Consider the following 13008-nt stretch of genomic DNA (forward strand, 5'->3'; position numbering starts at 1 on the left):
TGGTTTGGCTCTGCAACCAAAGAAGACAGACACAGACTTCAATGGATAATTAGAACTGCAGAAAAAACAATTGTTACCAACCTGCCTTCCATTGAGGACCTGTATACTGCACGAGTAAAAAAGAGGGCTGTGAAAATATCTACAGATCCCTCACATCCTGGACATAAATTGTTTCAATTTCTACCCTCAAAACTATGCTATAGGGCACTGCACACTAGAACAACTAGACACAAGAACAGTGTTTTTCCAAATATGATCACACTGCTAAACAACTAATTCCCAGAACACTGTCAAACTATTTAGTAAGACTGTATTACTATTCTTCTTCTCATCCTTCCTATTGCCTATGTCTTCCAACTTGTAACTATAACCATGTTGCTTGTATCTTTACAATTTATATTGTTTTATTTGTTCGCTAGTATGATTTGATTGCTTATTAGTAATCTATGACTATCACTAATTGTTGTTTCTTATGATTCTTGATGAATGTATTTGTTCTTTATGTACACTGAGATCTTATGCACCAAAGACAAATTCGTTGTGTGTCCAATCACACTTGGCCAATAAAGAATTTCATTCCATTCCATTCTCTTGTTCTGTCTGTTGAGACCACTGCCACATAGACCATTAAAATCAATTAATTGTGTCTTGATAATTTTAAATAATCTCTCCATTAATCATCTTATTATTCTAGTAATAAATCAGCATCAGTTGCCATTGGATTTGTAATGGGAACTAAGTACAGCTAAATTAATATGTACTCACCCTTTTTATTGGAAAGGGCAGGCAACAAGATGCCTCCATATATTCTAATTTATTCCATGATTTCCAATTAGCATGGCCAGCAGCAAAAAACTTATGTTATTGTAGCCAGAGCAATTAGATTTTTTTTAACATCTTAAAGAATTGAATAAGAGAGTGCCCCTGGACTACAATTAAAGAAGTAAGGCACAAAGGGGAAGCAAATTTTTTTATTCCTTTTCCATCTCCAGAGAAAGCGATGAGGAAAGCGAAAATACAATAATTTACACTAGTTGAAAAAACTTTGACAAGACTTTATTTTAAGAAAACTGTACTGGTATTTCAGATATATCAAGCAAGAACTTTATAAAGTTTTTGTCCCCCCCCCTTTTTTTCTAATATACATACACATACACACACACACACACACACACATTTCATTATTTTCTTCACAACTTTCACTGGCTATACAATATATTCAGTGATGGGATTCAAAATTTATTACTACTGGTTCTGTGGGCATGGCTCAGTGGGCGTGGTGTGGCATGGTAGGGTGTGGCAGGGGAAGGATACTGTAAAATCCCCATTCCCTCCCCACTCCTAGGGGAAGATTACTACAAAATCCCATTTCCCCCCATCGCACCAACCTGCTTTCCAGCTCTCTTCTCCTGTGCAGGGCAACAAAAGAAGACCCAGCCAATCAGCTGGGACTTGGGAGGCAAAAAATTGATGGGGTGGGGCCAGTGAGAGGTGGCATTTGCCGGTTCTCTGAACTATTCAAAATTTCTGCTACCGGTTCTCCAGAACTGGTCAGAACCTGCTGAATACCACCTCTGAATATATTGGAAGAAGTGGAGAAGCAGAGCAATAGTGCCATCTAAAGGCAGGAATGAAAATTACAAGGCGAAGTTATAGAATAACACAGACAATAAATATAACCTTGGAGCTTGAGAACAAAGCGATAAGCAGCTGCTGTTGGACTAAAGATTTCAAAGAGAGAGCGAAACTCTGATACTGTTTTTTCTTCTTGTCTTGTTTGAAGAGTGTAGCTCTTGGAGCTTAAAGCAGCAGATAAAAATAATAGAAAGTGAATATCTCCTTTTTAAGGTTTGTGTTTTGGACTTTGCCTTTTTGCTCTGTGCACTCTCTCCTTGGATATAAAATAGCTGGTAGTGAGCTTTTGGGAATGGTGGGCCTTTTTGGATTACAATCTTTGGTCATACTTCCTATAAAAAATGGATTAGGGTTTGAAGAACCCGAAGAAAAGAAGAAATTAAAAGACTGATAGTAATCTGGCTTGATATTTGGATTATAAATTTATACAATTAGAACTATATTTTTTTGGAACCTACTGGGGGAAAGCAGAAAACAGAAGAGGAACCATCTGGATCTTTAGTGGATTATAACTATTGAAACACTCTGAAATATTTTAAAATGAAGAAAACAACTTCTGCACCATCCTCAACTTCATCATTGGCAGCCCAGATGGACAGAGAACTCTGGACACTCTACTGCAACAAGAGAAGGCAAATACAGTGCAAGAAGAATTGAAACAGAGAACATTGAACAAAGAACGTGCCTAAAGAACAGGGAAAACCGATGAAAAAGTCGAGAACATCCAACAAATGATGATGAAGTATGATGAGAGACTACTAAAAATTGAAGAAGATAAACAAAGAGATAAGAAGATTGGAGACATTGATACCAGATTAACTGTGGTTGAACAAGATAAAAGTGGTATGCTGAGATGGGAGATGGACAGATCAGAATTTTATCTTAGATTCCAAAACATAGAGGAAGAAAAAGGACAAAATCTAGCTGAGATAATGATAGAAATATTGGCTGAAGCTTTGGAAATAACTGAAGAGAAGATGATGGATGGAATAGATGAGGTCTATCGAGTCTTCACAAGATACGCAATGAGAAATAGCCTACCATCAGGTTTACAAAGAAAGCCATTAAAACGCAAATATTGCAAGTGGCAAGAAAGAAAACATTGAAATATAAAGATTAGGAGATTGTGGTTTTGAAACAAGTACCCAGAAGAGTGAGAGAGATGAGAAGAGAATACCGATTCTTGACCAAATTGCTACTTACAAAAGAGGTGAATTATAAATGGCTGATTCCAGAAGGTTTAATGTTCACATGGCAAGAACAGAGATACAGAATTGATTCAATTGAGAAAGCTGAATCATTTTATTCAGAATTTTTCAGAGGGAAAGAGGAAGAGGCAGAAAAAGAAATTTCACTAATTGAATTCCAAAAGGACTGCCAAATGACGACTGAAAAAGAGGAAGGTGCAATAGGTGGAAAGGAGGAAGCCAAAGAACAACGTGAACGTCCACGAGAGCTGCCAAACCTAATTATAAAATATAACCATGGAAGAGAAAAAATTGATTACAATTAATATAAATGGACAATTCAGCCGTTAAAAGAAGGAACTTTCCATAAATTAGAGAAATTAAAATTTGATATAATCTGCCTACAAGAAGTACATATTAAAAAGCAATATGAACAATTGTTGATACAGCCAAAACTAGGGAAAATATTTACCTCCTTGACACAATGCAAGAAAAGAGGAGAGGTTTTATATATTAAAGAGACCATTTCAGCTAAATTGATTTATACTGATGACGACGGAAGAATACAAATGGTGGAAATAATGGATAATAATACAAAAACACTCCTGATTGCAATCTATGCCCCGAATGACAAACAAGAAGAATTTTATAAAAAATTACATATGAAAATAATTGAACTGGACTATGCTAATATAGTTATGATGGGAGATTTTAATGGAATTGTAGACAACAAACTGGACTATACAGCACAGAAAACAATAAAGCAAAACAGAAAGACTCTCCCTAAATCTTTTTTTAAAATGGTAGATGAAATAAACTTAAAAGATACATGGAGAGAAAGAAATGCTAAAACTAAACAATACACCTTCTACTCAAATAGACACTTATCATGGTCCAGAATAGATATGATATGGATGTCAACAGAATTGTTAGCTTATATTCAAGAAATAAATATTGAAAAAAGTACTTGGGCAGATCACAATCCAATGACAATTAAATGGAAAGGACAAAGAAGAAGATCTAGATGGACGTTAAATAATACTATTTTAAAGGAAAAAGACTTCACACAGTGGGTGGAGAAAGAACTGCCTTTTTTCTTTAGAGAAAACAAAAAAAAAGATACATCAATCCAGAATATACATTGAAGGCATATGCCAGAGGCTTGATAATAGACTATACAAGGAAAAGAAATACCATGAAAAGATTAGCCTCTAAGCTTAGCATTAGAGGATGAGTATAAAGGACTTGAAAAAGAGCTACAGAAAATGCCACAGAAAAAGGACATTAAGTTAAAAATGAATATAACCAAACATAAAATGGGTCTAATAGAAAAAGAAGAATTAGCACAGAAAATTAGAGGTGCTAAACAGAACTACTTTGAAGATGCAAATAAACCAGGTAGATGGTTAGCATATAAATTGAGAAAGGAGAAAGAATCAAGGAAAATATTGCAATTAATAGATGATCAAGGCCAAGTTTGCTATGGTAGTAAAGAGAAGAAGGAAATCATTCGAGACTATTATGGGAAACTATACACACAAGAGAATATTGATGAGGAAAGAGTCAAACAGTACCTACAGAATGCTAAGTTACCCCAGATACCTAAAGAGATTGAAACAATGTTAGAAAGCAATATAACAATGATGGAGTTAACTGAAGCACTCAAGAAGCAAAATAATGGAAAGGCACCAGGCCCAGATGGACTTCCGGCAGAATTTTACAAAACATTACAAGAATCGTTGAATCTTCCATTGCTAGAAGTTATGAATGAAATTATGTTAAAGAAGAGGATACCTAAATCATGGTCAGAAGCTTATATTACACTTGTTCCAAAAGAGGAGACCGATCCATTACAAATCAAGAACTATAGACCTATTTCCCTACTAAACGCAGGTTATAAAATTTTTGCTTCAATATTGGCAGAAAGACTTAAAAAATACTTAAATAATTTTATCCATCCTGATCAAAATGGATTTCTGCCAGAGACAAATTAAAGACAATATGAGAGTAATCTTGGACACTTTGGAATACTACGAGGCACATCTTGAAAAACAAATGGCTTTGATATTTCTAGATGCACAGAAGGCATTTGATAATGTGAATTGGCGATTCATGTTATTACTGCTGGAACAGATGGGCTTTGCTAGAAAATTTATTCAAGCAATAGAAGCTATATATCATAAGCAAACGGCAAAGGTAATGATAGAGGGAGAACTGACAGACTCTATTGATATAAGAAAAGGAACAAGACAAGGGTGTCCACTATCACCTCTGTTGTTTGTGTTAACTTTGGAAGTGCTAAATAGAAATATTAGAGATGAAAAGAATATAAAAGGGATGAAAATTAAAAAGGAAGAATTTGCAGATGATCTGGTTTTTATCTTAGTGGGTCACTAGAAACAGCACCAAAATTGATAGAAAAGATAGAGACATATGGAAAGGTGGCTGGTTTGAAAATAAATAAAGATAAGACAAAGATCTTGACAAAGAATATGCTATCAAGACAAAAGGAAGAACTGGCAGACCTATTGAAAATTCAGGTCACGAATAAGATCAAGTACTTGGGGATATACTTGACAGCAAGATGCAGTACACTAAAAGAGAATAATTATATCAAACTTAAACAGCAGATAGCGCTAGATTTGGCGAAATGGGAAAATTTACAACTGTCACTAATAGGGAGAACATCAACAATCAAGATGAATATATTACCCAGAATTTTATACTTGTTTCAAACAATTCCAATTAGACTTGGAAAAGACTATTTTGAAGATTTAAATAAAATTGTGTTGAAATATATATGGCAAGGTAAGAAAGCGAGAATAAAGTTAAAACTTTTGCAAGATGCTAGAATAAGAGGAGGATTTGGTTTGCCTAATTGGGAGTTGTATTACCAAGCTACAAATTTGATGTGGGTTAAGGAATGGATAACATTAAGAAATACTAAATTGTTGACATTAGAAGGACATGATCTGCTGTTGGGGTGGCATGCTTTTTTATGGTATGAAGGAACTAAAACACAGGGGTAGTTTAGAAGACATTATATATGCGAGTCTCTGTGGTTAAACTGGGAGAAGATTAAAAGACAATGTTATTTGAAAATTCCAGTCTGGCTATCGACTATTGAAGCATTTTCTTATCCTATAATATACAAAAAGGAAAAAACAGTTAGATATGGTGAAATATTAAATGAAAAGGGTGAACTTAAATCTAAGCAAAAACTAGAGGAACAAGGTATAAAGATGAATTGGTTTTCATATGCGAAATACATTCAAGGTATGATAAAGATTCTAAAACAGAAGGTTTCTATGATAAACTGACTGATTTAGATAAGATTTTGACAGGTACTGTCAAAAGGTGATTTAAAAATTGTATGGATATTTATTAGAAATTAAACTAGAAGAAGAACAAGTAAAAGAAACTATGATTGCTTGGGGGAAGAATTTTGGATATGGGATTGATCTAGAGAAATGGCAAAAATTGTGGTCTCAAAATTATAAAATGACAATGTCAACAGCATATAAAGAACATTTGTATAAGATGTTTTACAGGTGGCATTTCCCCCCGACAAGAATAGCAAGAATGTTCAAGAATAAATCCAAAAAATGTTGGAAATGTCATCAGACACCTGGCTCATATTACCATATGTGGTGGACTTGTGCGGATGCTAAAAAATACTGGACTAAAATCCACATGTGGTTGGAAAAAATGACAAAAAAAACATATAGATTTGAAACCAGAGATATTTTTATTGGGAATTTTACCTGAAATATATAGTAAAGACTTGAAATACCTGATTGTAAATGTATTAACAGTGGCTAGGATTGTATTTGCTAAAAACTGGAAAAATGAGAAAACACCATCACAGGAGGAAATTATTAAGAAAATATTGGAATGTGCTGAAATGAGCAGAATGACATTTGAAATTAGAGAACAGGATGATAAACAATTTTATAAAGTTTGGGATCTATTCTATCAATGGTTAGACAATAAAGTATAGTAACAAAATATGTAGACTTTTAGAAAATACTAAATATATAAAGATGTATTCTTTCCTTATTATATCTACAAAATGATTTTAGGATAGATTTCGGATGATAATATGAATTGTCACAAAACAAATTAAGTAAAATATGACTATTTCCTAAAGCATGAATGAATAAAAGTATAGTCAAATGATTGATTAATAATGATACTAATGTATTTAGTATTGGATTGAAAATATGAGATCATATACAATGTAATTGTAATTGAAGACTACGAAATGGAAGCACAAAACAATTTGTAAACCAACTGGCACACTGTATGTACATATATGGAAGATGGCCGGATGTTTTTATGTTTTGTTTGTTTACGTTTGTTTTAAAAACCAATAAAAATTTAAACGAAAAAAAGAAAGAAAAAAAATAATAGCAGAAAGGTTGAAAAGATTTTTGAACCAATTTATACACCCAGATCAAAATGGCTTTTTACCTAAGAGACAGATTAAAGACAATATGAGAATAATTTTGGACATGCTGGAATATTATGAAGCTCACCTGGAAAAGCAAATGGTGTTGATTTTCTTAGACGCAAAGAAGACCTTTGAGAATATGAGTTGGCAGTTCATGCTGGCACAATTAAAAGAAATGGACTTTGGAGAGAGGTTTGTTAAAATGATTGTGGCATTATATCATAAACAAACTGCAAAATTTATGGTAAATGGTGATATGACAGAAAATGTGAATATCAAGAAGGGTATGAGACAGGGATGTCCCTTGTCACTATTACTATTCATTTTGACCTTGGAAGTATTAAATAGAAATATTGGACAGGATAGGGAGATAAAGGGCATGGAAATAAAAAAGGAAGAGTATAAGATACAGGAATTTGCAGATGACCTACTTTTTATTTTAGAAGAGCCACTGGAAACAAGACCTAAACTACTAGAAAAAACAGAAGAATATGGTGAAGTGGCAGGACCAAAAATGAATAGAGAAAAAACTAAAATGTTAGTGAAGAATATTATAGATAAACAGAAAAAGGAATTAATTAAGAGACTGGATATTCAGATTACTAAGAAAATAAAATACTTAGGGATTTTTCTAACAGCCAAATGCGTAATGATTAAGGAAGATAAGTATCAGAAACTATTGCAACAAATCAAGACAGATTTGGAAAAATGAAAGGTTTGGAATTATCATTAATAGGAAGAGTAGCAACAATTAAAATGAACATATTGCCATGGCTACTATATTTATTTCAAACAGTCCTGATAAATTTGGGGGGAAAATATTTTGAGGATCTTAACAAAACAATATTGAAATTTATCTGACAAGGGGAAAAAGCAAGAATTAGCTTAATTCCACAGGATGCACGAGTGAGAGGGGGTTTTGGACTGCCTAACTGAGAACTATATTACCAAGCCACGGCCTTAACATGGATGAAAGAATGGATAGTACTGAGGAATTCAAGACTGTTGACTTTGGAGGGGCATGATTTACAACTGGATTGGCATGCATTTTTTTAGTATGGGAAAAACAAGACACATGGTTACTTTCAGAGGCACTATATAAGAAGCATTCTAATGTTAACATGGGAGAAAATTAGAGAACAGCATTATTTGAAAGTACCAGTTTGGCTTTCTACCATGGAAGCACTTAATCATCCTAATATTTTTAACATGGGAAATACTGTAAGAGATAATGACATTTTAAATGAAAGGGGTGAGCTCAAAACCAAGCAAGAACTGGATGAGCAAGGGATCAGTATGATTTGGTATTCATATTTGCAAATACAGTCGAGATACGAAAAATATGTTAAAACATATAGCTTTTATAAAGAACTGACAGAATTGGATAAGATACTAACAGGAACAAAAGAAAAGCTGATAAAAATTGTATAATTACTTGGGTATTAAACTAGAAGAGGAACAAGTGAAGGAGACAATGATAGCATGGGCAAAGAATTTTGGTTATACAATAGCACTTGATTATTGGCAGAAACTATGGGATAGAAACTATAAGGTAACAATGTCAACCATATAAGATGTTTTATAGATGGCATTTTTGTGCCAGCAAGGTTGGCAAATATGTTCAAAGATATATCAGCAAAGTGTTGGAAATGCCACCAAATACCTGGCACATACTATCATATGTGGTAGACAGGTACCAAAGCTAAAAAATACTGGACAAAAATACGTTTATGGTTGGAAAAGATGATACAAAAGCATGTTGACTTAAAACCAGAAATATTCCTGTTGGGGATCTTACCTGAAACCTATAGTAAAGAGAATGTATATTTGATTATTCATGTACTAACTGCAGCGAGAATTGTATTTGCTCAAAACTGGAAGAGGGAACAGATTCCTGTTGAAGAAAATATGATTAGGAAAATACTAGAATGTGCAGAAATGAATAATTTAACTCTTGCAATTAAAGAAAAAGAGCAAAACTGAATATTATAAGGTATGGGAATCATTCTATCAATGGCTAGAGAAAAAAAATATGAAAACTAGATATAGTTAACAGACTAGTTAAGAATGTTGCAATATAGAAGATAGCTTAATAGAAATAAATAAGTTAAAGAGTAAAGGGATAGAGATATTAAGTATATTGAGACAAAATTAGAGAATAATACCAATGTAATGAATATGATTGTAATTATCAATTGTATTGCACAAGATATTTATTTCCAGATGACATGTCATCAAATGGAAGAAGATATGTTTGTAATAAAAATAAAATAAAAAACTTTATGTAAAAAAAGAATTCCCTAATGCTGAACTTCACCTCACTACCAGTATTAAAAGAAAAAAGCATTTTATGTTTTTGCTCTGCTTATTGTCTGGATTAATTATACCACTTTGATATATGGCAATTAATGTAATAAAGAAAATTACAAAAAAGAGTTTACAATTTTAGGTAAGAGGTAAGAGATAAGACCAGCGCCCCCAGCCCCATAGCAATTTGCGGTCATGAGAGGAAGCATGTAGAAGGTTGTTTAATACAATTTCTGAGCTGCAGTCTGAATTGATACAATGGGAGACATTCCATGAGAATGCAAAAGCAGTCTTCAAGGTAACTAAGGGCAAATAACAGCAAACAGCCTGCAACAGTTGTAACACTATTTCTTAACAAGGAACAGTTGTCCCCAACAATGCTCAGAAGAACCCTTTATTACTTCTTCCCAATCCAAGTTAATATCAGGGCCTGAAATCTGTTTTTCAAGTTAAGCATAAATTAATCCTCTTTTATAACAAAATTACTATGGTCTAGGTTGTCCAGTAACATTTTTACATTAGCTATGTTTTTAAAGGAAGACAGCTACTGACCATAAAAAATATGAATTTTTCAACATTGCCAGTGTTGGAACTTCACTTTTTATCTCAAATGCAAGAATAAATAATGAGTTGTATAGAGTTATTACCAGAAGGAATCTATTCAGAACCGCTTTGAACTATCAAGAGAAAGTGACAGGTTTACTGCCTCTGTGTTCTGAAGTGTGAATGGTCACTTCAGATCACTTACAGCTCTGGCAAGACAGCTTAACAATACCAAATTCATCATATCAGCTCTGCTGAGAGCAGTGTTCCATAATGCACATGATGAAGAAACAGTCTCCCAAGGATTCTAGTCTTTTCCACTCACCAACCTCATGGTCTTAAAAAGCACAGATTTAATTTCCTCAATGAATATGCAACGTTCTGAATCTGAATTATATTCTTATAGATCAAACAAACAAGAATTTTAAATGTGCCCTGTATAAAATCCCTTTCTAATTCAAATGCCCCTTATATAGAACAGCAGTAGGGGCTCAGACTGATTGTAAAAATATAAGGCAACTCATTCATTAAAATTTTCTAATTCGGAGACAGTCATTTGGAACACAAAGCAATAGCTTTTAGGTTCCTATGTTTGAAGAGTAAATACAGCAAATACATTTTTTTCTAGACACTCTAAAAATTGTGTTTGTAATATCTTGCTGCAAATAAATGAACGCAGATCTTTAATTTCTACAGTTAAAATAATAAAAAAGAAGATGGTAATGGTTCTTCCTTAAACTCTAAAAAAGATTTCTTCCTTTTTTTGACAGTTGTTTAACCTTCCAAAATGCAAAAAAAAAGTACAGTAGTCAACAATTTTCTCCTAGACAAACTATGGTTCAAAGATGTAATGTGTAAACATAAAACATAAACCTAAAAGGTCAGTGCATAATATGAAGGACTAGCTCGATACCCGTGCTTCGCTATGAAACTATGTGGTCGGGCTTAGTTTTTCAGGAGGAAAATAAGGGGAGGAAAAGTCTGCCTTTCCCTACCAGCATCCATTGGTATTCATCTGGCTAGCGTCCTGTCAGTATATGAGAGAGTTGAGGGTTGTTTGGACACTGAAACACGGAAACTGAAACAGTATTTGCTATGTGAGCAAGAAGGACATAGCAAGGAGCCTGGGCGTGGCTTAGCTCAACTATTCTGTACTAAAGCTGCTTGGTGCTATGAAACTGAAACTTGCTCTCCTCTGCTTGTGTTTTGCATTTGGAACAGATTTCTTTTCAAGTGGGGAGGAGGAGTAGAACTCCTTAGCATCAGAGCGTGTTAATAATAATATATGAAATACTAATGCTCTCATGGTCATTTTGAAAAATCCTTTCTTAGTGAGCACCTAGAAGCCAAGAGGAACATACGTGCCAAATTTCAAATAGGATTTACAGTCCTGGATATTTTGTGATGAAGCGTGAGTGGTATTTCACTTTTATATATATAGATTAACTTGAATGTAAACATTAAAACATTAAATATACAGAAAACATACTCACCTTGGACATGGACAATTAACCCAGTGTGAAATGGAAAGTAAAGGTGAGGCCTCTTTTTCTTTAAAGGAAATAATGTTGGGCAATTGCACAGGTAAATCATCATAAGGTACAGGAACGGTGCCACAATTCTGACAATGAATGATTGGAATAGGAGTGCCCCAATAACGCTGTCGTGAGATCAGCCAATCTTTTAGTTTATTACTTGTTAAGAATCCTCCTATGTTTTTATTTTTGGCTTGCTGAGTGATGGCATTTAATGCCTTTTCTCTAGTCATACCTGTAAACTGTTTTACAAAAAAAAAAGTGTGCGTCTTTACTCAACAATCACATTTTGTAACAAACTACTTCAAGTAACTAATCTAATTAAATATAAAGTACACACTACCATGAATAAGTATGTATTCACAATTGAATTAATTTTGTACATAATAAGAGATGGAATTTGTTTTAATTAATGGAAGGACAGAGGGAAGATTTTTCTATCTCAAAGGAAAGTTAAAAACTGAAGAAGGCAGCTTCAAATTTCAATATGTACCTTAGTAGTGAACATACTTTTCTTTATTAAATTTGGTACATCTTATCTCATACTGTAGTTCTAGAAACATTTGCTTTGAGATAACACACCTGTTTAGTTAACTTTTCTTATTATGGCAATGAAAAATAAATGTCTTTATTTTTTTAAAAAAACAGCCTTTCTCAGCTACTGCTTGATACTCCATCACTGACAAATCAGCAGAACTGCTTTATAGGACAATTGCAGGGTCTGGCAGTTGAAGGGAGTTGAACTTCTCGTATTCTGGTCAAAATAAAATCTACATTATTAGCACAATTATGGATCTGTCCTGACCCATCTAAAAACTGGTGTCCCTTTAAGACAGCAGCATGTCATGAACACTAAACAACTCAGAGCCATTGCTGCAGGTAATTGTGGTTCATTCAGGTAATTCCTGGTTTTTCTCTCCATGGCTTATTTCTATATTCAAATGAAGCATAAAGACACTGCATAATTTGGAAGCTATTTAATCTGAATAATTTAACACAGCCTGTATAGATGTGCATTTAAATTAGTTTCATTTATTACTGTTTTCTGCACATTTAAAAAAATGTCTGATATATTATAGTACAATACAATATGGAGATGAATACTATGCTCGAATTATTTGCAGGCATCATGGAAGAATGGGGAGATAAAGCAGAAACTTTTACTAAGATACCAACCTCTCCAGAGTTTATCAGTCTCTGTGAGCCATCTGGAAATGTTTCAATTACTTCAGCAAAAGCAAGGCCCATTTTTTTAGCAACTTCAGCATCATCTGGGCTAATGCAAGGGATTCCTGGAAAGAAAAAAATATGTTAAAAACAAATTTTCAACATAATTTTATTTATTTTT

General features: G+C 33.6%; 1 protein-coding gene across 5 annotated transcripts in view; it reads right to left on the reverse strand.

Moving 5' to 3' along the window:
• The window catches only part of LARS2 (leucyl-tRNA synthetase 2, mitochondrial), a 185223-nt gene that overhangs the window by 72108 nt on the left and 100107 nt on the right, over positions 1–13008 (reverse strand). For all 5 annotated transcript variants that reach the window (XM_087945568.1, XM_026678478.2, XM_087945571.1 and 2 more), the window contains 2 exons: positions 12837–12952; positions 11619–11902 (listed from right to left, as the gene is read on the reverse strand). In XM_087945568.1, the coding sequence (XP_087801694.1) occupies positions 11619–11902; positions 12837–12952 (400 nt within the window). The remainder of the gene's footprint in view (positions 1–11618; positions 11903–12836; positions 12953–13008) is intronic.

This window comes from Notechis scutatus, chromosome Z (genome assembly GCF_049901735.1).
Source record: "Notechis scutatus isolate UNSWTSFEM ecotype Mainland chromosome Z, rNotScu1.2, whole genome shotgun sequence".
Lineage (NCBI taxonomy): Eukaryota > Metazoa > Chordata > Lepidosauria > Squamata > Elapidae > Notechis > Notechis scutatus.